The sequence below is a fragment of the Carettochelys insculpta genome, chromosome 8 (assembly GCF_033958435.1).
Source record: "Carettochelys insculpta isolate YL-2023 chromosome 8, ASM3395843v1, whole genome shotgun sequence".
Classification (NCBI taxonomy): Eukaryota; Metazoa; Chordata; order Testudines; family Carettochelyidae; genus Carettochelys; species Carettochelys insculpta.
In genome coordinates this window covers 1,029,505-1,056,839 of record NC_134144.1, presented here as the reverse complement: position 1 = coordinate 1,056,839, position 27,335 = coordinate 1,029,505, and the positions used below count along the sequence as shown (strand labels likewise).

The window sequence follows — 27,335 nt, the reverse complement described above, 5'->3', positions numbered from 1 at the left end:
TTACATTTAAGACCAAAAATAAAAATTCCAATGCACACTTACAGAACGGTAAGTACCTGGCTAGATGGTAGTACTACTGAGAAGGACCTGGTACTTACAGTAGATCACAAATTGAGTATGACTCAGTTATATGATACAGATTTGAACAGGCTAATATGAATCTGGGGAGTATTAATACACACATCCTGTATAATACAGGAGATAACTGCCCTGCGCTACTCAGCAGTGGTCAGGCCACAGGTGGAGTAGTGTGCCCAATTCTGGGTGCCACATTAAGGAAAGACATGGAGAAATAGGGGAGAGTCCAGAAGAGAGCAACAAAAATGATGCAATACATAGTTGGGGCATATTTAGCCTTGAGAAAAGATAACAGAATAGGGAAGGAGGTGGGCAGAGACCTTATTAACAGTCTTCAAATATGTTAAGGGCCCTTATCAAGAGGACAGGGATCAATCGTTTCATTGTTTAAGCCCAGTACTCCTTTCACTATGTTCAGTCTTCTGCATTGGAGAGTTAGGTTAGATGATATGAAAATTGTTGGATTAACTTCTGCCACAGGTGTTTTAAGTTTACTTGGTCTGCCCCAGAGCAGGGGGCTGAACTTGATAATGTCTTGAGGGACTTCCAACCCTGCAGTTCTATAATTCCAACTGCTCTGTGCAGAATCACATTTTTGTTTTCACTCCTAGCTAAAAAGCAGTTTTTTTTCATTTCCAGCAGACAAAAGTATAAGCAAATAAGGCAGTTGTGAGGGTTCCTGGTAAGTTGCATATGGAACATTCTCAGTTGCAAAACCTGGGCTTTGATGCTTTAAAACAATGAAAAGGATGCAAAGAAAAAAAATCTTAACTGGAAACAACTCAACCTCTTACCATTCTGCAATGCTTTTGTGTGCCCTGATCACTGACGTCTCAATATCAATAGGATGGTACCTCATTCCTCTCAGCTCCAGCGTTTCATCCAAGGAGCCTACCACATACAGGGCATCATGCCTCTCTGCCAACAGTGAAGACATTCAGGAGATCAATGCATGTGAAGAACAGAAAATCTCATTCACAGGCGTGTACATTTATCAGCTGGCCTGACGTGCATGGCCCATTTCTCATGAGGAAAAGCAGCACGTAATAGATAGAATCCCATGTCATTCGGGAGACTGGAGTTTAGGAGTAAGGTCAGTGCTCCTCTCAGGGATGTCTCTATACTACCACCCTCCTTCGAAGGAAGGATGGTAAGTAGGTGTTGGGAGTTTACTAGTCGAGTGCTTAATGAAGTGCTGCGTATTCAGCACAGCACTTCATCAGTAAACCCCCAACACATACTTACCACCCTTCCTTCGAAGGAGGGTGGTAGTAGACACAGCCCTTGTGATGCAAGATGAGAGCTGTGGCACTGTACAGAGTTACCCACTGATTCAGGTGTGATGGTGGCAGACGAGGTAAATTCACTTGGGTCTCAGTATCGATCAAACATTAAGTGTGGAAGTGCACATATTCCAATTTCTAACCTTCAGGACAACTAGTGGAGCGTTGCTTGTGTTGTTTTTACTTACCTGTTTCTGTCAGAAGACAGTAGCAAATGGTTCCATGGAAAATACTCGTGACTAAATTACCCAAAGAAATCTTGTAAAATGGTAATTAAGGATGTATGGACTTTAACAGAAAATACTAATTTCCAGGCAAGTGGCCAATTATGTATTTGCTTATAGGTAAAAAATCTAAGTGCATTCCTCCTGCATCAAAGGAAAAATTCATATGGGTAGAGGAACTGTCAGCTTGCTTCCTGTATGAAGATACTATAAATGTAGATGGAAAGAAAGATTCTTTTATCTCTGGATTCTCTTGGACTCTTACAGAAAAGTGTACCACATGCAAAGTGGAGATCTCCAGAGTTATTCTGGGTACAGAGAAATAACTTTTGGGTATCTTCAGGATTGGCTCAGTACATCACAGCCTCTCTGACACACAGACTCACCCCTTAGTATACTTTACCTGCTTTAACTTTTCAATAACTCAATTGCTTCCTTAGTAATAAGCCTTTGGTTAGTTTACTACAGAATTGACTGTCAGTGTTGTCGTTGGTATAAGGTCTGGAATAACAATTGATCTGGGGTGAATGAGTGATCTCTTAGGACTGGGAGAAACCTGATATAATGTGATTTTTGTCTAGCTGCCAAGATAGACTGGAGATGTTAAGTGGTGCTGCGTGTGAATTTAAGGTAAGACTGGTACAGAGGCCCGGGGTTCACACATGACACTAAACTGGTGAAACTAATTACGGAACATACTGCTAGTTTGGATGGTCTGCCCTGAGACAGGCCCTCATGGTTGTGAACCACTCCAAATGGTGTAACAACAGGTACAAGATGTTGCATTTAATAATAAATTAACAGAGATGAGATATAAAACTACAGAGGTAATTATCAGGAAACAAAACAAATTTTCAAAGGTAAAATTCAAATGAGCTTCTCAAGGCATTATATCAAAGCTTGCTACCATGCATGAACTAGTTAAGCGTCCGTGTTTCCATTACAGTTCCTTTACAGCGTAGTTTATTGCCCTATGAGGAATTTTTTTTTTAATCCACCAAGCCAGGTGTAAAAATGTGCCTGATTTTATTTACATTTTATTTACCTGCCTTCTGATGGGTTTGGTCCTGCTTAGGGCAGGGGGCTGGACTCGATAGCTGTCTTAGTTCTCTTCCAGCTCTATTGTTCTATGGTTCAGCTTTTTCCAACAGCAGTGGAATTGAAATGTTTTTATTTTGTTTTAAACTGGAGCAGTGAGAGCAGGGTTGACGAGTAGGCTTTCACCTCTGGAGAACAGGGAAAACATTGCTTCTTGTGCATGTCCCACAAGCTCAGAAGATTGGCTACAGGTAGAAGTTTTAGGCTGAGGACTGGAACTTAAGTTATCAGCAGGTGAGGAAGGCTATGCCTCGCAAAGCTGATTGGAGAAGCACATGCGGAACCCATCGGCCACAGCAGTGCTATTAGCCTCCAAATTTCAATTCCAAAATAAATCGAACATGGTCACATTGTTAAAATGGGACATTGGACAGCGGCGTTAACCTATTTTACCTGATTATTCCAAATAATTACATTCAGCGAATACGAGCATATTAATGGCCTGAATTGCTGGGAAATGGCATATTTCTCACAGCTCACTGACGTCAATCAGCATCTCGCAGGACTGGGGCCCTTAATTTTCTATAGACTTTTGACACTTCTGACTTTTTCTGCCCTGTGCTGACTGCCTGTTTGCTTCACTTTCCTCCTTCCTCTCAGCTTCACTCACTCATGGAGGTGGGTGAATCATATGCCTGGGGAGGCTGACTAGCCAGCTGGCCCTGGCTTGCCCCTCTCATTCCCCTTCCCCTGCTGAAACCCAGAGCTGTCCCCGCCTCACAGGCCAGGCTGCCCAAACACCTCCAGCCCCAAACAGAGGGAGTGCCAGTCTCCATCCCAGAATGCTCCCCGACAGCTCTGGAGTGCTAGCTGGCTGGTGCATGACTCCTGCAGCCCCGGAGCAGTAAGCAGCACAGTACCCTCCAGCCCCATCTCTGGGCCCCTCACTTTCCAGGGCTGGGCATTCCCAGCCATCCCAAGCCCAGCCCTGGCAAGCTTCCCAGAAGAGGAGCAGTCCACCTGAATTGGGCCAGCAAGGAAGAGGGGACATTGGGGTGGAACATGGGTGGAGCCATAAAAGCCTGTTTGGGGAGGCTCAGCCTTGTCCTGCCTTTGCCATGAGCTGCCAACATTCACATTTGCCCTCTTTCCCCAGGACTGTTTCACTCACCGAGTTTCTTCCCTTTTCTGTCCACTTAGCTGATGCTCTCCTAAGTAAGCCCACCCACAGGGGAAGGAGAGGAGAGGGGAGAATAGGGGAAAGGACAATGACTGTGGAACTAACACGACCCTTATTGTTTTCTCTTTTGGTGGGTTCTACCCCTTTGCACACACTGTCTTGTCTAGCGAGTCAGCATTGTCTTCCTTCAACTTGCCCGTCTGTCTGTACCCATCTTATACGGTCTCTTGGTCTTATACTGAGATTGTAAGCTTCCTGGGGCAGGGACCATCTTCCTGCTCTGTGTTTGTACAGCACCTAACACAAGGAGGGCATGGTCCATGCTCCTAGGTGCTACAGTAATACTACTAAATAAATAAATACACAATTACTCTTTGCTTGCTGGACTACCTAAGGTGTTACAAATAAACACCTAGTATAGATGATGCTACCAAGACCAATCTCACCTCCACTGGCATCAGTAAGTTCTGTTCTGCGCAGAAAGCCCAGGTACCCAGTTCGTGCCCATACTGTCTGCGTGTCTCCAAAACTCAAGCGAGCGCTAAAGTGATCAGCGTGCAGTGCCTCCTCTCCGTAGACTGTGTAATAGCCAGTAGCATTGTGTGGACTACTCACCCAAATCTAGGAGATAAAAGGTAACAGGAGGGACCCACAGTATTAAACACAGATACAGTTAAAAACAGAAATACATATCTTCATTGCATGCAACTAAAATACATTTCAGAGGACAGCAGAGCTCACTTAAATGGATCTTTCAGTTTGGTGCATGGAAAGGAATTTCTTTTAACAGGCCTCTTCCACCAAAAAGGCTTGCTGGTTTAAGTGTATGTAATACCACACAATCCTTTGTTTGTTTGTAAAATAGGGATCTGTATAAAACAGGAAATACATCTATTAAGCCAATATTCTGCATTGATGGGGGAAGGGAGGGCTAAAGAAATGGTGAGACATTTATTTGACCACCTGAGGCTGCTAATTAGATAGGATTCTGTAAGCAACTATCAACTCACAGTGCAGAATGGAGGACAAGATGGAATGCAGAAGTCTGCTTCTTTTTACAAAGTTTCCGCTACTCTGGGTTGCTAATCTCTTTGAAATGACCTAGTCGCATTTCTGTCCCCCTAGCTACCAGGCAGGTATTTATTGTTAAAAATATAAAAAGTCATTACAAATACAGCAACTACATGTGCATCAAACCTTTACCTCTCCCAAATGCGAGTCTCCAAGAGGCCCCTTAGTTTCAGTGTGTGCTATAATAACCTTTACACCAGGCAGAATCTGCAATGGGAAACAAACACTGTAACATTAAATTCACGGTCGCTTTTTAAACTCACCTGTCTCGATGAGCTCAGTAGTGCAACACATTGACTAGAGATTAATTCTAGGCTCTCTCACTCGGTCTGTTGAAGCATAGTTGCAAAAGAGGACAGGGTTTCTTTAACCCCTACGTAAGCAGATGAGTGTCTGCACTGTGCCTCTGACGTTCTTGGGGGCAGAATCTGAAGTGGCTTTAAGCCAGCACTGTACGATTCTGATCTGGGGCTGCTCCAAGTGCTCATACAGCTCCAGAGAGAGGGGAGCAGGGGCTGGGGAACACTAAGTGAAGTCAGGATCTCTCGAGAGGTATGGAAAGTAGAGGGGCTAGGGCAGGGGTCGCCAACTTGTGGCTCTTTACTAAGGAGCCACTTGTGGCTCTAAGTGCTCCTGCCACTGACTCCATGTGCAGCTCTGGAAGCTGCCACTGCCTCTTAGTTTTTTTGTTTAAGCTGCAGCAGCCTCTGGAGTTCCTGAGCAGTCAGCAGCAGCAGCAGCAGAGGGGAAGCCGCCAGAAGAGGATGCCAGGGCAAAGTCAGCCTGCAGGAGAGGGGCATCTGTGCAGCCTGACGGAGCTGCACAGCCGTGTGGAGGAGGCAGCAGAGAGAGCCACAACAGTGTGCAGAGCTCCTCAGCTGAGCCAGGTAAATCCTGGGGTTGGGTTGGCGGTTTGGGGCTGAAGGGGTTAAGGGTTCAGAGGGGTTAAGCCTGAAGATGGGGGGATGTGTTTGCGGAATGTGGGGTAAAGCTGGGGATGGTGGTAACAACTTTCTAACTGGTAAAAATCATTGTGCGCTCTTGTTCTTAAAATTGGGGTTTCAAAAAGGACGGTCTGACTTTATTATTTTTATATATTTATTATGGTCTGTCTCGTATTCATGTGCATTGCGGGTCTTGAAGTATTGATTTTGTAAGTGAATTTGTAAAAATGGTTCGTCACTATTTCAGCAGCAGACCCCCGGGTTAGGGTGAGCACCTCACATGGTGTCTTCAAATTAAAAATCCCTTCATGACATGTTTCAACTCCCATCCCATGCTTGTAACTTTAAAGCCAATGAACTGACTTATTTAAACTTGTTTTGTTCTTAGCTTTGATGAAGTGTACACATCAAACAAAGTCTGAATGAAAGCAGCTGTTTGACTCTTATTACTGATCAATACGTAGGCAAACAACGCTTTTAATACGTAGTCAATCCATTATACTGAGAAGGACTGCAGGGTAGATCATACCCCCACACATCATCAAACCACCAGTCCTCTCCAGGTTAGTGGACTTACTGCTGTGAGGAAACCAGCTGTTTTCTCACACACAGAAACAAACAGATGAGCCAGTTATACTCCAACTTCCAGGTACTTCTTTACTGAGGACCGAGATTTAAGCACTGAATATTTTAGCCAAAACACGAGAGAAAAGAGGAAAGGTTTACGATAGAAGCCAACAAGTATAGCTATCCAGTGCCCAAATTAAGCTCCTGAAGCTTGCCCTTTAATTTGGTTAAAATAATTTATTTTTAATTTCTAGAGGCTCTAGTTCTGTGGCATGACAATTACCTCTCAACTTAGAAAAACATAGTTAACTCCCCAAGCAGTTTGAGAGAACTATATTGAAGCAAAAAAGCTGAATACTCAGAAAAAACAGTTAATGAGAGAACCTTGCAACAAAGGCCATCCTCCTACCTTTCCAGACTCCATCAATGGCAAACTATGTGGAGAACCCCGCTCCACCAAACGAACCCTGGAAAGGTAAACAGAAAACATTTTTGCTCATTAAAGATTTCTTCGTGGTTTTATAGCAACATTTTTTAAAATTGGTAAGCAGGTCTTCATTTATTAAGTTTGTTATCCTTTCCTTGACTACGTTGTCTGTCAAGGCCTAAGCTCAGCTGCACATCACAATGCTCGCCGACTGTGGTGGCCGGCAGCAAGAGAACCCCAGCTGTCTTGGGTATTCAGTTGTTACCAAAATGCCTCTGTTGTGTCCTGGCTGTTTAGGACTGCCCCAAAACATCACAAGCACTTAGAAAGGAAGGCTGGAAATTCACAGGAGCTGCAGTCACTACTATTTCAACTAGATTTCAAAGTACCAAAGGAACCAACTGCCAAGCAACAGGCCGTGTCTACAGTACAAAAAAAATTTCAAAGCTGCTCACCTCGAAGGACAACTTTGAAGTAACAGACTTTGAAGCTGAGGGTCTACACATGCCCTACTTCGAAATTACTCTTCAAAGTAGGACACTACTCCATTCCCGGGAATGGAGTAAGGACTTTAAGTTGACTTCCCTTACTATGACAGTAACTTTGAAGTAAGGGAAAACGTGTTAGACTCTGCTGGCTACTTCGAAGTAGTAGTGAACTTTGAAGTTAGTTCCTCGTGTACACCCCCGCCCCCAGTGTCTCTCTTCCAGTTAGATCCTGCCATCATTGTGCACAAATGAGGACACTTGCACCCAACTCATTCCTGGGAGAATCTGACCACAACCATTCCATCATCATCTATCTGAACAAAGAACGAGTCCTCCACAGGGATGGCAGGCAGGCGAATGTCTGCTTCCCATACAGTTTCCACAACTCTGGCCAGCTGATACCTTCATCTACAGCTGAAACACCCCCTTTATTTGAACTCCCTTGACCAAATTCTGGGGCAATACAAATGATAGTGCAAGTTAAACATCAAAAAGAATTTAGCAAGCAAACTGGCAAATCATGCAAAAACAACAAGAAGCCCTGTGGCACCTTATAGACTAACATTTTGGAGCATAACCTTTCATGGGCAAAGACCCACTTCATCACACTTTTGCCCACGAAAGCTTATGCATGCTCCAGTTAACCTATAAGGTGTCCCAGGACTTCTCGTTGTTTTTGCTGATACAGACTAACATGGCTACGCCCTGACGCTTTTTAGTATCACGCACAGTACAATGAGCACAAAGAGACTTGTCCGCGTTTCAGAGGTTAATGCTATGTATTGTCACCTGTACCTGTCGTGTCGAAGCGCTCTCATGTCTACGTACACTGTTGTTGGATCTGGTCCTGCTGTTCCCTAAGAACAAAGGGGGTTTGGGGGAGAGGGGGAACAAGTTTAACATACATCAAATAATCTTATTTCTGTTTTTCACATCACTCCATAGATATACACGTCTTTCACTGACACAGTGGCCTCTCTGGTACACTTTGAGTAGAGTAGAGAGCTCTTTCTACACATTATGTCCAGTTCTCATCATGCAGCTTTGGGTTTTTCATACAATTGGCAAATGAACAGAGAAACAGCTCGTATACACAGGGAAACTTTTGAAGGCACCAGATTTTATTTTAGTATTAATTCCCTCTTATAAAGCAGGACCACATACTGCACTTACAGTACATAAAATGATTGTATGCAGGCATAATCCCATTCCCAGTACTTAATTCTATATCCAGTGATATGATCATAGATAAGAATCACTCTAATATTCAGTATGCATAGTCAGTCAGGTTATAACATCTTTTCTTAGCTACTGAATATGTACAGAGTGCTTGGGGAGAGAGGTTATTTTTGATGGTGTTAGAAAGTGGCATCTTGTGAGCAATTCTGATAAGTGGTTTCCAGACCTAAAAGTGAACCTGCATCCCAGTGGACAAACCACACAAGGCATCATTTAAGTCCCACAGTGATTCAACTTGGAGCAGTTTGTAAATTTATTGCCAATAAACTGAAAATTAGACAACTCCCAGATGTTCCCCTTTCCAACACACCCCCTCCCCGCCACCCCGTACAAGGAAACAGCCTGGGGCAGCTGTGAGGGGAGATTTCCAGCTGGGGGGGACACATCTTAGCTCTGCTGTGGACATGACAGCACAGGGTAGCCACCTGAGCTCAGACCAGGGGCTAGTGGGCTTGGATTCAGGCAGCCAGCCCAGGCCATTGCCTGTGCCACAATGCTCTCTTTGGCATGCTAGCTCAAGCAGAACCACGTGCAGCTGTCTATCCAGTCTGGGAATCACACCTCTCAGCTGCTGCTTAGACTCACCCTAACATGGACTAAGATCAAGAAAAAGATGACGCCAGCAGATGACTGCTCAAGCCTACAGGGCCAGAACAGTAACAGCAGTTTCCTTAGAAAAAGGAGCCTTAGTGCTCTGTAACAATGCTGATAAAACACCTGGGTGGTGGTTTCTGTAACTACAATGCTGCCCATTAGCCTGGTACAGAATGTGAGCTCCACTTCTGGGAATAGATCACTGAACATTTCCTATAAGGATCTGTGAACTATACTGCAACCTCTGTTTGCTTAACAAACAGGAATTCTTATCCTCCAGAAAGAAGTGACTTCTGTGAGCAAAATACAAATTTCTTTAAAATGAAAAACTCATGAGACTAGTTTGAAGGAAAAGCTTCCTTATATGATTACATTTACAGCATATGCAGCAATAAAGGAAGACTTTAGGACATTACAAGCACACACATGCATCACTATACCTGTTCAGCCAGCTTGCCCAGCCTGTTTGGCTGACAGAGGGACCACAAACAGAAGTGACAGAGGCCAGCAAAGTGTGAGAAACAGAGAAAAGAAAAGAAAAATACAAACAAAGAGGCACAGAAGACATAAGATACACAATAGAACGGGAACAAAAAGTCATAGCATCTTAGAACAAAGGAAGAGTTCAGATTTTTTGAAAGGACTGGCGAGGATTTTCTTTAATTAGTTGGGACAAATGCACAAATCCATAAAGCACTGAACCTGCATGCTTACCATTGTATCTTACTTCCCTCTTTCCTGTTTATAAGTACTTAATGATATCTATGGCTTCCAAAGGGACCGTTACACTAAATGGTGCTCTTAAGATAGGAAGACGTTACGTATTTACTTCCCAACTAATCTGTACGGAATACACTTGGTGTGGATAGCACTCCTGCACACTTACACAGAACACTGCAGAATGACACGTTTGGGGTTGTGGGGTTTTTGGGCACAGGGGAGAACAGCATGAAAAATCTTTTCAATAAAAAAAGTGCCCAGTGACCAGCAAGCTCATGTCAGGAGAACTTGTATCTGTCTGCACTGCTCAGTTCTCAATGGTCTTAGAATAGTTTAGAAATAGGAATTGTTTACGTGTGTGGAGGCGCACAGGAGCTTAGGGTTAGTCCGTCTCCATAAAATAGACACTTGTATTGAAAAAACATGGACACAGGATATCTTGTCTCCCACTGCTTGTGAATTCAGCAGCAGAGCTCTTCATAAAGGCTCAGTGAGAGATATGGGTTTCCAGAGGGTGTTCCCTCCTCTATTTTGCTTCCTAAGCTCTGAAGTGCCTTTATTTTAGTTGTAGAGGCAATGACTGTCCCACTGGCCCAAATTCACCTTTCCCCATTTTTACTTTTGCATTACAGATGTTGCCCAAGACTTTCTAAAAAGCGCCTAAAACTGGGCTCCTAAATGGTTATTTAGGCTCTTAAAACACGGCTACTCCACCACATTTCCACTCGTTTACGGGTAACTTACCTATTAACTGTCCCATGGATTGAGCTAACTAATTTACACTTATTTTTACCTTTTCAAAGGCCCTTCATGATTTAGAGTGGAGAGCCACTTCTACACCTTTCATAAGACTGCAGTGAGGAAGATGGGCAGCTTTGTTTTGACTGCATGCAATGATGTGCAGCTCATTTCTTGCCTTGGACCTCACTCTGCTGGCTTTACTCACTTGATTGCAAGGGAGTCACTGGTAGAGAGCTGTACTCTTAAAGAGGAATGAGGCTGGCACCATCAAGCTCTTTGCAATGCAAATGAGTTCTCCCCACATGGGGCTGCAAATAGCCCATTATGCATGGCCCATTCTGAAGCAGCTCGGAGGAAATGCTATTGGCACACCATACAAAATTGGGAGTCTTGTCAATTATCTCTGAGGGATTTAACACCACAGTTTCAAATGCAGCAATAATTACTAGGTGCATTCCTTATGTGGTATTATTGTTACTATGTTGATAAATCACTTCTGCATTTTGTGATCCAGCAACAGAGAGATAGCCGTGCTAGTCCATATAGTATCAAAACAAAAAAGCAGTCAAGTAGCACTTTAAAGACTAACAAAATAATTTATAAGGTGAGCTTTTGTGGGACAGACCCATTTCTTCAGACCATAGCCATACCAGAACAGACTCAATATTTAAGGCACAGAGAACCAAAAATAGTAATCAAGGTTGATAAATCAGAAGAAAAATTATCAAAGGTGAGCAAATCACAGAGGGACAGGGCGAGTCAAGAATTAGATTAAGCCAACTATGCAAAAGAGCCCCTATAATGACCCAGAAAATTCTCATCCCAGTTCAAACTACGTGATAATGTGTCGAATTTGAATATAAAAGAATTCAGCAGCCTCTCTTTCAAGACTGTTGTGAAAATTCCTCTTCAGTAAGACAGAATGGCCCGCTTCATTAAAATGCTGGCTGACCGGTTTGTGGATCAGGAGTGTTTTAATGGCTGTTTTGTGCCCATTAACTCTTTGTCTAAGAGAGTTTGAAATCTGCCCAATATACAAAGCATGTGGGTATTGTTGGCACATGATGGCATATATGATGTTAGTTGAGGAACATGAGAATGTGCCCATGATTCTGTGAATAACCTGGTTAGGTCCAGTGATGGTATCCCCAGAATAGACATGTGGACAAACCTGGCAGCAGGCTTTGTTGTTCCTGCAGTACAGACTGTGGTTGTGAGTGAGAACCCTCATAAGGTTGGGAGTTTGTCTGCAGGAGAGAAGAGGCCTGTCACCTAGGGCCTTCTGGAGTGTGGCATCCTGATTAAGGATAGATTCTAGGTCTTTAATAATGCGTTCCAGTGGTGAGAGTTGGGGGCTGTAGGTAATGACCAGTGGTGATCTAATTCTTGACTCCCCACCCCGCTTCTGCCCCTCTACTCTCTGATTTGCTCACCTTGATAATTTTTTTCTGATTTGTCAATCTTGATTACTATTTTTGGTTCTCTGTGCCTTAAATATTGTCTCTCTTCTGGTATGGCTATGGTCTGAAAAAGTGGGTCTGGTCCCATGAAAGGTCACCTAGTAAATTATTTTGTTAGTGTTTAAAGTGCTGCTTGACTGCTTTTTTATTTTGTCATCCTCGTAGCTCATATATGAGAAAAATGTATTTACACAGGGTGCAAACTGTAACACAAAGTTCATTTGGGTTGCATCTGCTTGCACAGGTGACTTACAAGACACACTGCAGGTAAGGTTAGAGATGCAGCATGGAGAAAAGGAGAAAGGAGGTGTTTGAAAAGCCGTCAGCTATAAAAGGCGCCAGACTTCAAATGTGTGTCGCACACCATTAAAAAAAAAGAACACCACCAAACTTTCCTTTCTGAACAGGTTAGAGAAAGGTATTCTTCTAAGGGTTACAACAGCTGCTAAAGATTAAATCTCTCCCCTCGTGGGAGCACAGGCCTTCTTTCTTCTAGTGGTAGCAGGCCCAAAAGGACACAACACAGCCTGTAGTTGACATTTTAGAAAGGTGTAGCAACAACCTCTATAGAACCACAGTTGTTGCTTATGTGACTTCCAATGTACATTCATGGGCTGACTGCAAAGAGTTTACAACTTAACATCCTGAACATGCGAACAGTTATCCATGTGCTTAACATTATGCAGTAAGTAGCCCCCTAGGGACTTCAGTGGGAATCCCTCTGTACTTAAAGTTAAGTGTGTGCATATGTTTGAGGAAAGGGGCCTAACACCTGACAGATTCATTGAAACTTGCCTTTATCAAAACAGAACTGAAAAAGTCAATTGTCATATATGATATCTGCTACTTTATACTCCTTCACAGCCATAGGGTGCCCAATTATAACAGGCACTGTCCCTTTGGTGAGAGGGAGTACCAAAGTTCTATGCGGTTTAGTAGACGTAGATTTAAGCCTGGTTCAGTTGGCCAAAAGAATTTAGCTGTGACTGCAGAACCAAAACACCAAAGCAAGACACCACCGCATGCCTCCCCGACTCCATGAATATAGGGCTGTGCATTGTAATGGCATGTCCATTATGCTCTTTTTGGACTTTTTACTGGAAAAAAGTAAGTGCGACACATAGAAAGACTAATATTTTGCCCTGTAAAACATAACACATGCAAGGTAACATGCAAAGAAACCTGCAGAACTTGTCAAGGTGGCAGTTTCTTTCACATGGAATTCTTTTCTGAAGCGTTCTCCAAATTAATCCATAAACACATAAGCCAGTACCAAAATGCAAAGTTTAAATCAATCTCAGAATTATGATAATGCTTGAAATATTTATGATACACGGCCAGAGCAACTTGCACAGTCCTCTTACTGCTGTTCATTCATAGCTGACAATGTCACAGTACACCTTTTGCACTGATTACAAAGCTAACACAGTTGGCCATCCATCACTACAGAAGGATGAGATTACCATACAATCAAAGTGCCCCACTCCAGCAAAGCCCCACCCAACTCCCCTTCAGAACTTATTTCAGTGGTTGAGACAGAAGGCATGTAGGGAGAATATGGCTCAGAACAAACCACTAACAAAAGACAACAGAAAAAATATATTTGGGACACATGCACATGCAATTTACTAATCAAGTCCTTTGATAGGCATTAGGTGAAGGGAAGATGTATAATCCAATCTCACCTGCAAGCAAATAGCTACGTTGACCCTGCAGCCAAATGTGGTGCTCACTGCACGTGCAGAGAGCCCCAGGTCTTTAAATAATTTAGAGAAGGACTGAGTGAGTGCAATCCTTGGTCTCTCTTCTGCCACCACCATACATGTTCGCACACAGGACAGGTTAACTCCCTTCATCTGTCGGAGAGGGTGTTTGGAAAAAAAAAAAAAAGTACGTCAGAACTCAAAAATTCACAATTTCAGGAGGCTCCAACTTCAGCAGAGTTGGAGGAAGGGACAGACTGACTTTAGAAATGTCAGGAAAGATCCTGTGTCTTGCAGGAAGGACGCAGGAAATGTAAGATATACTTTTGGTTAAAATACAACCTGTAATCAATAACCTCTCCCTCTTTTGTTTTTAAGGGCATCACAAGACTACCTGGCAAAGAGAAGTCTAACTATTGCGGGCCACGTTAATAGTATTGATTTTTGGCATAAGCAGTAAGAATGGACAAAGAGTAAGCTCTGAAGAGAGTAACTGAAATAGGCCTCCATGTTTCGGTCTTTGCTTCTACATGCTTCCAACTTAGGAGAAGTCCCTAACTACAATTCTAAGCAGTAAATCACTGGTTCCAGGGGAGTGTTCCTCCTGCTGAGCTGTAACTGAGCTTTTCAAATTATGAGTCTCAGTACAGAAATTTTGGCTTCAAACATAGAGGGGAAAATGGTGCTGTAGATGTACATGGACCTACAGTATAAGTATCGCCTTTAAAGAAAAAAAATGGAGAGAACTTATTTATTCTTCGCAAAGCACAAAGTAACAGACCTGTTACTGTATGCTTAGAAACTCCAGAAATGTCTTGCCAAGGAAAAAATATGTAACTATCAATGGCTAATCATTGCATTAAATGCAAGACTAGGTCTGCTAACAGAAGCCATCGGAAATGCAGGGGGTGATTCATTTGGGAGACTTCTCAAATTGATGTGTTGGTGTGATCTGAAACAAAAATTTGGATTGATTTTCAAGGGTCTGGCTGTTCATTCAAACTAATGCTTTTGTATACTTAGCATAAGGAAAAGGACTTTTAGGAGTGCGATGATTGACTAAGGCAAAATTCTGGCAGCATCTTGGAATTTGGGAGGCATACAATGACTGCAGGAGTCTACTGCCTGATTTTTCGTGTGCTAACTCATTGTCACCAACTTCCAGATGGGAAAACTGAGATCACAGCCTCCAAGTTGCTCAGCTGAGTAAGAGTACCGCATTACTCTGGCACTGAAGCCTCATAAGTGGGAAGAGATGGGAGTCTTTATACATCAGTACTTAATGAGCCAGCTCACTCCAGGTTGCACAAACTTTCTATATGCTTTCTATACGCTCTCTGGTGCTGAAACCGCTGCCTGCTGAATCTAATGGCCAGCCAACCAGACAAAATGCAACACATTAGCAGTTTACATGGGGGACATGCAGAGCTTCACAAAAGTTGTATCACACCCAAATGCATGTCTCTTGTGACAGATGGGTAGTTGCAGGATTCAACTGGTAAACATTTGGTCTTGCCAAGCTCCAAAATGCAGAGCCATGTTCTGGGTCAGCACAGCTTATTACGTCCATTCTGGTCTTTGTGTGTGTGTCAACAGCTAATAAGCAGCGTAATGGTTCAAAACTTTGGGTGCAGGGAATTCTGAGGTAGGAAAAGAAGGAATTGACAAGATGATGCAGCATTTGTTTTAATCTTTTTTTCCAGAAAGTTCACTGAGCTTGTTGACTATTTTCTTCAAAACCAAAAATACCTCATGACTTGAGATCAGATACGGAAGCACCAAAGCCAAAATGCGTACCCCCCTGCCCGTCAAAGTGCCAGTAAGTGACAACTTCCTGCACTTTCAACAACAGCATTTCTCAAGAGGCAATCCAAGCTTCCAGAGCTTTCATCAAGGAGCTCATTTTACAGCTGATGACCTCAAACAAAATATGTGTCCCAGGAAGAGCCACTTACTTTTACATTAGCATATGTAAAAATGAAGTCCACTTACCCGAAGAGCATCAGTCTGCATTCCCAGGCCTTTGGTGCACATCTCCATGACGGAGTAAGAGCAGAAGGTCACACGTACTTTGTACTGACTTACAGCAGACAACCACAAAGACACATTGCTCTCCAATTCAAGAGGAGGGACCAATATAGACTGATGCCCCGAATATACACTATCACCACCCAAAAGAGAGAGAGAGAAACACACAGATAAAGTACGTTTCAGCTATGGTGAACAGCAAAGAAAGGACAAGACAAAGCAGCACAGTAGCAGAGCTAAAGTATCCAGAGCCACAGTTAAAATTCGGTCAGTTCTAAATGCACAGCAAGCACCAGGCATACTGCTGGGGTTTGCAGGATCTGTGGGCCAGGCTCAGGGAAACATGTTCTGTAATAGAACTAATCTGAGTTCCATTTATAAACTTCAGAGTCATTCAAAGTGTGAAGAGGGATTAGACTTCAGGCAGAGTATATACCCTCCCCAGTAAGTTATACTAAAGGGACGAGAACAAGTGAACTCTCATCTAGGGGCACTTGATCTACCCACCCCTGAGTCCCCCAAATACACTATCCCCTATTGTCCTTTACCCATTTTCAAAACATCCTCCACTACCTTCCCAGGTCTCCATATTAAAGCCATCCAAAGTTTGGTGGTCAGCCTCAGACTCACCACTCCACTACTGTCTGCACCCACCCTGTCCTCAGCAGAAGATCTCTGTTGCTGGCATAACCCACCGCTCATACTGCTTTCTGAGCAGCGGGACACAAGAGACATAGCAGCTGGCACAGGCTGTTCTACTAGTGGAGCCAGTGGGCAGTCCACAAAGCAGAAATATGGGGGTCAGGAGGGGATTCAACCCATCGTCCCTCCTGTTAGCATAAACCACCAGAGGTCTCAGAAATTTGACTAGTCCCAGGTGAAATCCATCAGGGAAATGGCCATTTTCCTGCCGGTTAACATTAGTGTAAGAGAAACACAGAATGTAGATTGATAAATTTGCTATCAGTGGCAGGTTTTCTATATATACACACACAAACTACATAAACAATAATTTTTTTTTTCCTAACTGTAGGACTGAATGTAAGAGAAAGAAATACTTCAGACTTCACTGACAAATACAAGAAAGTTAGCAGGCTGTATTTGCTGACTAAATGTATTTCAGAGTGAGACAACAGAATGAATAAGCTCTTTTCAGGAGGACTGGAACTTATTTTCAATGCTGAAAAATGAGGGAAGCAATACCAATTTAGACACCTCACTAGACAGCATGGCCGTGTCTACACTAGCCAAAAACTTCAAAATGGCCACGCAAATGGCCATTTCGAAGTTTACTAACGAAGCACTGAAATACATATTCAGCACCTCATTACCATGCAGGCGGCCGCGGCACTTTGAAATTGACGTAGCTCTTCCAGACAGGGCTCCTTTTCGAAAGGCCCCTGGCTACTTCGAAGTCCCCTTATTCCTATCTGCTCATAGGAATAAGGGGACTTCAAAGTAGTCAGGGTCCTTTCGAAAAGAAGTCCCATCTGGACGAGCCATGTCAGTTTTGAAGTGCCGCGGCCGCTCGCATGCTAATGAGGCGCTGAATATGTATTTCAGTGCTTCATTAATAAACTTCGAAATGGCCATTTGCGTGGCCAAAACAAATGTTTTTGGCTAGTGTAGACGTAGCCCATATGTTTAACAAACATGCATTTTGGCAATAAACAAAAAATATCTGATAAAGAGATTATTACAGTACACAGTGGATTCAGAACATAAGGTAACCGAGGCATGGGAACTCATCAAGATTTTATGACCGCACTTCTTTGTACCCATCACGTACATGCCAAACACATTTAACCCCAGTCTTAATAGATATTCTATGATTTTCTCTTGACAGAAAAGTCAGAGATCTCTATCTGATGAGCTACAAGTTAGAGTACTGAGAACGGGTTATAAAATACTAATGCTAGCCTATTACAAAAAAGATATTTGTCACCACCTACCCACAGAAAGATTTTAATATTACTGTTCCCACAGCAGCTACTATTTCTGATAAATACAATTGCCATTCACTTATTTGTTACGTAAGTGTACAGTTGTTAGCGAATCAATCTTGCAGAAAACACACTAAGCAGTTCCTAATGGGTCAACTGAATCTGAGCGACTGCAGATCTATCCATCTTTCAGTCTCACTGAAAATTTTATTGTGTCCTCCCAGCACGTGGCCTAGATCTGTCGGCTTCTACCAAAGAGTCTATGTTCATGTCAAGGATTTAGAAACTGGTTAACAGACGATAGGAGTGGAAAGCAAGGGAATCTGAATTAGTTCCAAACATCAGAGGTATAGCCATCTCAGTCCGTATACGCAAAAGCGAGAAGTCCTGTGGCACCTCACAGACTAACAGAATTTTTGGAGCATAAGCTTTTGGGGGCAAAGACCTGCTTCATGAGATGTGTGCCAAATGTGATTAGTTCCAAATGGGTTTTTTAATATAGGGTGTTAATTCTGAAATGACAGGTGTCAGCCTCTGCAATGTTACATTGGTGAATGTTGTCTTAAATTATTTAGTGTCAAGGAAACAGAGGAACAACCCTGTGAGGCACACTGAAAAGCAGGTTTTTAAGAGTTATATTGGGAGTGTCCCCACTACTCCAGTGCTCATTCAGTGGGTGACTGTGCTGCCTAATCAGGCTTGCCCGTTCAGAAAGCCTTGGGTTTTTTAACTAGCCACCTGTATTCTGTCTGTGGATCAACTCTGTACTCCAAATAGATACAAATCTCTAGGATGCTGCATTGAGAGAGAACAGCTGAGTACTGAACGCAGTCAGTAAAGGCAAGGCCTATGTAACATGTGGACAGAAAGCATCTCATGTACATAACTCCCCTTCCTTTAAAAATGCACATCAGAGAAGAATTCAGATTTTAGTTTTAAATAATTCTTTCTTCTTACTGAACCTACAAGATGTTCTTAAGATTTAAGTTAAATTTATTCTCCTATCCCCAGCATATTTTTCCCCACCTGAAATATAGGAGAACTCACTATCTGCGATGGTCTCAATTTTTGATCTTTGTTCACAAACCCCTTGCATGAAAACACTCCACAGCAGAGAACTATTTCATACCCAGCACACTACAAAGTAATTACTTCTGACTCAGTTTAATGCAGTAATGAGACATGAACAACACTACAGGATGTGTTGAATTTTCCTATCTGAACCAAATGTTTCCCCTTGCACTTAGGGAATGTAAAATTACAATGCTATTTATTACTGAATAATTCCAATCTCTGTTGGGTGCTTTACGTACATGTATCAAGTTAGGGCTCCTGCCTCAAAGAGACACTTTGAGAGAGCTTTATTTGATTTAGATGAAACCAGTACTGCAAACCTCCCCTTTTTGTACTTGAAATCCAAATAACCTCTATTTACAAACAACATTTATTTTCCCCTACAAAATAAAGATGGTGTTTAATCTGACAAATTCATCTACAAATCCATGTGGGGCTCCAAACTGCCAGATGACCAAGTGTAAAAAATACTTAAGAGCAACAGCAAACAGAGCAGGCAGCCAGAAAGCAGAAAGGCCAGGAAGCCGACTGCGGGTACAAGGGTTAAATACTATACCTGCAGAGGCACCACAGTGCAAAGCCGAGGCCACAGTAAGGGTCAAGGCAGATGGCAATCTGTCGTGAAGGATATAGTTCACACTGTAGCTTTACAGAGCGACATAAGGCACTTGTTGCTGCATGCGACATCTGGAGAAGGAAAAGAGGCACATTAAAGGCTCACACGTTTTGTCATTTTTACTTGTTGAGAGATGCTCATCTCTACTCCACTGGCTGTGCTTGCTCTCTACACACCGAGACCTTCCACTTGCCTTTCCCACCTCCGTTGTGTCCACTTCTTTCTCCTCGCAGTTAATGGCAGGGCCCTGTGACTGCGGGTCTTGGAGGTATCCACAGTGACGTATATTGGGGGAAGTCTCTACTGTGTATGGCACGTGGCTCTTTGTGTCAGTGTCAGGTCTGCAGCTCAGCACCAGATTGAGGGTTGACTCCCTTGGCCTTCTGATATAGTTGCTGCAGCTTCTCTGCTTCAGTCTGGGACTACTGCTTGTTCCTCTTCTACCCCCCCACCGCCCCGCACTCCCTGAGCACTTTGCTTGTAGATGCCGACATTTCTATGGCTGGTTCAGAACTGAGCCTGCAGTCTCTTCTCCCCACAGGCCCAGGAGACCCATCTGCTGTCTCCAGCAGGTCAGCTGGGCAGTGATATTTAGCAATGCAGAGCTGCTCAGTGTGCTCACTAAGGCAATCAGAAAAAGGAATTTCAACAAATTCAAGGGGCTTTAATTGATGGGTGGTGGGGCTCCCGGCCTGCGTGACCCTTGGGCAGCGGAGTTCACAATGGTGACTAGAATGGTCAGCATTATTAGGGGTGACAGTTAACAAGTGTCTACACATGCATCTACATCAACCCTGACTCACTGTTGGGTGGGGAAGCAATGTCATTATGTTGGCAGATGAGGGAACTTATTTCAATGCAAGATAAATGTAAGTATGGACACATGCATGATTGATACAAAGCAGTTGGCAACAACATAACTATGTAACGTAGACCACGACTTCATCTCTCTTATTTCTCACCAACTCCCCAAATATAACCATCTCTGAGTATTTCTAGACTGCCGTGCCTGATATCTGTGCATCAAAAATCTTGGCTGCAACGTGAGATTTGCAGTAAGTTTACTTTAAAACATCTTACCATTTTTAAGCTTCTTCCCAGGTTGAGTTGAATGTAATACAAAACATGAAATTTCAAACTCAAGGAAGAAACCAATTAAGATAAACATCTCAATCCAATTAAAATACCTTTACTCCTGCTAATATGCCGGTAGTAGACACACTGAAGTCCAAATAGGCCAACATATCTGGGGATGGGGGTCTAAAAATATTAGCCGTCTTCTTTTTAGGTATATCATCTATTTAAAATACATAACAGCAACACAACTGCACATTATTATTTTGGAAAAAGGCAGAGCAAGAAACTAAAAATTTTAAACATTGGGCAATTAGGTTATTCATAGCTTACGGACTGACACAGAGCCACATTAAAAGATACAACACCAGTCCAACTAGTCAGCTGTGCAGCAGAGAAAATAATTAATGACTCTCCAAGTTAACTGACACCCTCACAAAGACAGCTACCTACGCTGACAGCCACATCAGACTGGAAAAGCCAGGATCTATCTTTCCTGTTATCCACACTTATTTGAATATCCAAATCCAAGTATTATGTGAGCATAAAGAAAGGTTACTCACCGTAGTAACGGTGGTTCTTCGAGATGTGTCCCCGTGGGTGCTCCACATTAGTGTCGGGCTCGCCCGGCGCCGCAGATCGGATCTTCCAAGCAGTTTCTGCCGGACCGCGCATGCGCCGGTGCGCGCCACTCCCTTGCGCACTCCTGGCCACGTGTGCGATCCGGTCCCCGCCAGTTCCTTGACCAACCGCCTCGGATGCTCCTGCAAAACACTAACAGAGATCCGAAGCGGGGAGGATGGGCGGGTAGTGGAGCACCCACGGGGAAACATCTCGAAGAACCACCGTTACTACGGTGAGTAACCTTTCTTTCTTCTTCGAGTGTCCCCGTGGGTGCTCCACGTTAGCTGACTACCCAGCAGTAACCCAAGATAGGAGGTGGGTAATCGGATTACGTGCAGCTTGTCCCCGAGAGGACCGCTGTCGAGAGGCGGGTATCCTCTTGGAATACCCTGTGAAGGGCGTAATGTTTGGCGAAGGTGTCACAGGATGACCAGGTCGCCGCTCTGCAAATGTCTGCGAAGAAAGACCTTCTCCTTTTGATTTGGGAGCGAGAGAGACTAGGAGTCTATCCGTTTTCCGGAAGGACTTGGTCCTGTCTATATAGAAGGCTGGCGCCCTCCTCACATCCAGGAGGTGTAGGCATGCCTCTTTGTTAGAGTTATGAGGCTTTGGATAAAACGAGGGTAAAACAATAGGTTCGTTAATGTGAAACTCAGAAGAAACTTTAGGAACAAAGGCTGGATGCAGCCGTATGGTTACCGCCTCCTTGGAAAAAACAGTGCAGGGTGGCGTTGCCATAACTGCCGCAAGCTCGCTCACCCTGTGAGCTGACGTGATTGCGAGAAGAAAGGTCGTCTTTATCGTAAGGAGGCGGAGGGAAACCGTGGCCAAGAGCTCGAACGGTGGTCCCGCTAGCACATTAAGCACCAGGTCCAAGTTCCACGAAGGTGGAAGCGGTTTCCAAGGGGGGTATAGGTTTACCAACCCTTTGAGGAACCTGGTAACCATGGGATGGGCGAACACCGTGTGCACTTCCTCTTCGTGTCTGAATGCCGAAATCGCGGCAAGGTGGACCTTTAATGAGGATAGTGAGAGTCCTTCTCTCTTGAGGTCCAGTAAATACTCTAATATTACAGGTATAGGCACCGAAAGGGGGGCTAGCTGTTTGGTAGAGCACCATGCTGTGAAGCGAGTACATTTCTGCTTGTAGGTCTGTAGCCAGACAGCCAGCCCCCTCTCAGACCAGCATTGCTGGGAACACAAGGGAGCCAAAACAACAGGGCACTTAACATAAATTCCAGCACAGCCTTTGAAGCTGTGAGAAGCACAGGTGTGCTGCTACAATGTGCCTCTGGGAACATATACGATTAGGCTCACAGCAGACAGAGAAGCTGTGACAGACATGGCTCTTAGCCCCTACTAAATAACGTGATGCACACACACCAACCTCCTAAGTGGGAAAATATTTACCCTAATAAAAGGAATGTCCAGTAGTCGAAACTTATTGTTTCTCTCCCTTGCAAGTGTAAACTACTCTTGTGAGAGCTGGCGTCGCCCAGACAGACCAGCCCCAACTTGGCATAAGAAAGGAGAAAGAGAATAAAGGAGTACAGAGGTATAAGTATGGGACCTACAGCACCATGATTTTTGAGTGCTTTTCACTATCTATCTGCTGGTCAGATAAGTGACAGCCTCCCAAGGCTTCTGCAGCTAAAAGGGTCCCTAAGCCTTGTCCCTTATTCGTCTTTCTGCGGAATTGAGTGACCGATCCTGGCTTGGCACCACTGGAATTGAGAGATGCAAGGAGGGTAAGAAGCACCCACACCTGATCTCCTATCTTTAGTGTACGCATATTTTGAAATAGAGCTCTATACTTTGTTTTCTTTCTTTGGGATCGTGGCTTCAGTTTTGTAACTTGTTTGTGTGTGTAACATCTATACATTTAAATAAGTAGGCACTAGCAATTTTGTAACCACATGATTAGAATCTAGTTTAATAAATTTTGGTAACCGTTTGTGCATAAGCCTGACTTGTTTCTCTGGTTTACTGTAAAGCAGCCAACACAATTAAAGAACCTCAGCCGTTTTGGCTATAAAGCCTGGCCATTAGGTGAGAGTACTAAGAGCCTAGCGTTGAGTTGTGCCGCCTCCACGGGGCAAACTCTTGGGGCGCCTGTCAGTCAATCCTGACTGCCCACTGCGAAGGGGCTCTGAGCTCTAGCAGTTAAAGTCACGGGTGTGGAAAGGCTCTTAGTGCTGCCATTGGGGCACCTGTAAGTCAGTGTTGACTGCCCACTGCGAAGGGGCTCTGAGCTCTAGCAGTTAAAGTCACGGATGGTATAAAACGGGCATAGCTGGCACCTCACCAAACATCCTTGGCAATCGGCTAACAAGGTCTTCCTGGTGGAAGTCCTCCTGCTGCTTTCTAGGACTTGTTGCACTTCCTCCGTACATGTGCTCTCTAGGGAGCTGAGCCATGGATTAACCACGCTTGTAGTCGCAGGCCTTGGGGGTGCAGGTGCACTATGGACCCCTGGGTTTGCGTGAGCAGATCCGGCGCCACCGGAAGGGGCATCGGTGGACGGTCCGACATGCACAGGAGTAGGGGGAACCATTGCTGTCGATCCCAAGTTGGGACTATCAGGATCATTCGGGCTCCTTCCCTCCTGGCTCTCTGCAAGACTTTGTGGATCAGCACTGTGGGAGGAAAAGCGTAAAGCAGGGGGCCCCTCCACGAGATTGCGAATGCGTCCCCCAGGGACCCCCGTCCCAGTCCTCCCCTGGAGCAGAATTGTGGGCACTTCTTGTTGTGTTGCGTGGCAAACAGGTCTATCTGGGGAAAACCCCATGCGTGAAAAATCAGTCGTAGCAGATCGGGACGGATCTGCCACTCGTGCATGAGTGCGAAACGCCTGCTCAGCTGGTCTGCCTTCACAATGTGAGCGCCTGGTAAGTACGAGGCTTTCAAGATTATATTGTTGGCGATGCACCAGTTCCATAACCCGACTGCTTCCGCACATAAGGCATGGGACCGAGCTCCTCCTTGCCGATTTATATAAAACATGGTGGAGGTATTGTCTGTACTGATCCCGACTACTTCACCTTGTATATGGTCTCGAAAGTGTCTGCAGGCGTTGAACACTGCTCTGAGCTCCAGTATATTTATGTGCAATGACTGCTCCGTGGAGGACCACAGCCCTTGAGTCACCTCTTCGCCCATGTGTGCTCCCCACCCTATGAGGGAGGCATCTGTAGTAAGAAAAACCGATATTTGTGGTTGGTGGAAGGGTACCCGTTAGCAAGTTCTTGGGGTTTACCCACCATTGCAGGGATTTGCGCACCTCTGTTGTGGGCGACACCACCCTGTGAACGGTGTGTGCTGCCGGTTTGTATACGCTCGCCAGCCAGTGTTGCATGCTGCGCACGTGTAACCTGGCGTTCTGTACTACGAATGTCGCTGCTGCCATGTGGCCCAGCAGCTGTAAGCACGTCAGAACCGGCACCGTAGGGCTGAAGGTGATGACTTGCACGAGGGAGCCGATGGCCCAAAAGCGAGTCTCTGGCAGATACACCCTCGCTGTAATAGAATTTATGCGTGCCCCTATGAACTCTATGTCCTGTGTGGGGTCTATCTTTGATTTTGCCAGATTGATAACCAGGCCGAGCGAAGAGAACGTGCCTGCTGTGACACGTATCATGCGTAGTACCTCCTCCTTCGAGGCCCCTTTGAGTAGGCAGTCGTCCAGATATGGGAATATAAATACCCCCTGTCTGTGCAGGTAGGCTGACACCACTGCCAAGGTCTTGGTGAAGACTCTGGGGGCCAAGGAGAGGCCAAACGGTAGGACTTTGTATTGAAAATGTTCTTTGCCTACCATGAACCGGAGGAATCGTTGGTGAGCCGGATGGATAGTTATGTGAAAATACGCGTCTTGTAAGTCGAGGGCTGCGAACCAATCTCCATCGTCTAGTGCCGTAAGGATGGAGGCGATTGTGATCATCCGAAAGCGTTGCTTGCGCAGGTACCGGTTGAGGCCTCGAAGATCTAAGATGGGCCTCCAGCCTCCTGTCTTTTTCTCCGTGAGGAAGTACCTGGAGTAGAACCCTCTTCCTTGCAGTTGCTCCGGCACTCTTTCCACTGCCCCTATGAGCATGAGATGGTCTACCTCCTGCTTGAGCCTCGCTACATGGGAGGCCTCCTGGAGGTGGGGCCTGGGTGGAGGTCGTGGCGGTGGGAGTGACTGGAAGGGGATGGCGTACCCCGTGGCTATGATCTCCAGCACCCATTTGACCGTGGTGGTCCTTTGCCACTGGTCGTAGAATGGTCGGAGGCGACGGCGGAATAACCGCTTCAGATGACCTTGTGCGATGGTATTGATGGCGCAGCCCTGGATCCGTGTGTCAAACTTGTGGCCTTTGGCCCTGCCCCGAGGACGCACGGCTCTGTTGGGAACGTCGCCTGGGAGTTCTGTACTGCTGGTGCTGTTGATGTCGCCCTTGCTCGTAACCCCTGTGGTACTGGGGGCGCTGTTGCTGGTACTGGTACCGTCTTTGTTGAGGGTAGTACTTTTTCTTTCTGTATGGAGGGGTGTAAATCCCCAGGGTCCTAAGGGTGGCTCCTGAATCTTTACTAGAATGAAGGACCGAGTCAGTTGATTCAGCAAACAGCTTCTGCGAGTCGAAGGGAAGATCGATGATCTTTGCCTGCAGATCCCTCGGTATACCCGAAGTCTGGAGCCAGGACTCCCTTCGCATCACCACTGCCGTAGCTGTGGAGCGTGCTGCTGTGTCCGCAACATCCAAGGCGATCTGAACTCCCGTCCTCGAGGCCGCGTAGCCTTGTTGCACAATGGCCTTGAGCACCGGTTCCTTGTCCTCTGGAAGCGAGTCCATGAGGGAGGTTAACCTAGTGTAGTTGTCGAAATTGTGGTTCGCTAGATGCGCTGCGTAATTTGCCATTCGCAACAGTACCGTGGAGGAGGAGTAGACCTTTCTGCCGAACAGCTCTAGCTTCTTGGCATCTTTGTCTGTTCCCCCTGACTTGAATTGAGATGTCTTTGATCTTTGTTGCGATGACTCCACCACCAAGGAATTTGGTTGTGGGTGGCTGAACAGGAACTCCATGCCCTTCGCCGGCACTAAGTATTTCTTGTCCGCTCTCTTGTGGACAAGCGGGATAGTCGCAGGGGTCTGCCATATCATAGTGGCGGACTCCAAGATTGCTTCGTCAAGCAGTATTGCTATTTTGGAGGAGGCCGGAGGTCTCAGATTTTTGAGGAGCTTATGGTGTTTCTCTTGCACCTCTGCTGTCTGGATGCCTTGCGTGAAGGCCACCCTTTTAAACAGCTCTTGAAACTGTTTGAGGTCGTCCGGAGGATGGACGTCCCCCGGGGCTGTAGCCTCGTCCGGGGAGGAGAGCGAGGAACCACTAGGATACGCCTCTCTGGACCCTTCCGGTTCCTGTTGGTGATGGTACATCCGCTCGCTGGAAGCTTGCAAGGGAAAATCTTGGGGTTCCATAACCAGTTCCCCCTGAGATACTTGAGTCTCTGTCCCCGTTCGCGATTGCCCTCGGGGATACGGGACCGTCTGTGGGGATCTTTCCCTGGTAGATTGCCGGTGGTGTCTATGCCCCGCGTGATAGGGACGACCACGGCAGCATGGGCACTGTTCTTGGGAAGGTGACCTGGACCACTCCCTTGGTGCATACCCCCTGCGTCTGGGGGAGCGAGATCGTCGAGAGACCTGGGACACTGGAGAGAGCGATTTGCGATAGTACTCCAGCGGCTCAAATCCCAAGAAGGGTGAAGGTGGTCCCAGCCAGGGCGAGGCTGGTTGTAAAAATGGAGACGGGGGCTCCGGGTAGGCTAGGCGGGACCCCTGCCTTCTAGTTGGAGTCTGCAGCATGAGCAGAGGGCGAAGAGAAAACAACTCTGCAGCCCTGTCTGGAGAGGGGCTGTGGTGCCCTGTTTTCTGTGCAGCCTTCCCCCTCCCTTGAGGGGGTGGCTCCGCCCCCTGACGTGCAGGGGATCTCGGCCCCGTCCGCGCCACGCTCGGCAAGCTCATGGGCGGTGCCGCATGGGCGGTGTCCTCCGGTGCCTGCAGGCTGCGTGCCTGCGCGCTCTGCATCGCCGGTTCCCCGGGGGTTGGTGCTGCTGCCTGCAGTGCCGCCGGTACCGGCGCTTGTTTAGCCGCCGCCCTGCCTGCGGTGCGGGACGGCTGTTTGATCATCGGAGGCTGAGCCGTCTCCACGTGGCTCTCCGTGCTGCCACCGATCAGC

At 45.6% G+C, this 27,335-nt stretch overlaps 1 protein-coding gene across 5 annotated transcripts in view; it reads right to left on the bottom strand.

The window, feature by feature from the left end:
- The window catches only part of DIP2A (disco interacting protein 2 homolog A), a 167,865-nt gene that overhangs the window by 5,527 nt on the left and 135,003 nt on the right, over positions 1–27,335 (bottom strand). For 3 of the 5 annotated variants that reach the window (XM_075000617.1, XM_075000618.1, XM_075000619.1), the window contains 9 exons: positions 20,606–20,715; positions 19,359–19,489; positions 15,750–15,918; positions 13,740–13,910; positions 8,096–8,157; positions 6,795–6,852; positions 5,007–5,081; positions 4,250–4,424; positions 873–996 (listed from right to left, as the gene is read on the bottom strand). In XM_075000617.1, coding sequence (XP_074856718.1) covers positions 873–996; positions 4,250–4,424; positions 5,007–5,081; positions 6,795–6,852; positions 8,096–8,157; positions 13,740–13,910; positions 15,750–15,918; positions 19,359–19,489; positions 20,606–20,715 — 1,075 coding nt within the window. Of the gene's footprint in view, positions 1–872; positions 997–4,249; positions 4,425–4,544; positions 4,673–5,006; positions 5,082–6,794; positions 6,853–8,095; positions 8,158–13,739; positions 13,911–15,749; positions 15,919–19,358; positions 19,490–20,605; positions 20,716–27,335 lie in introns of those variants that run through there. The other 2 variants (XR_012646329.1, XR_012646330.1) reach the window with 2 other exon arrangements.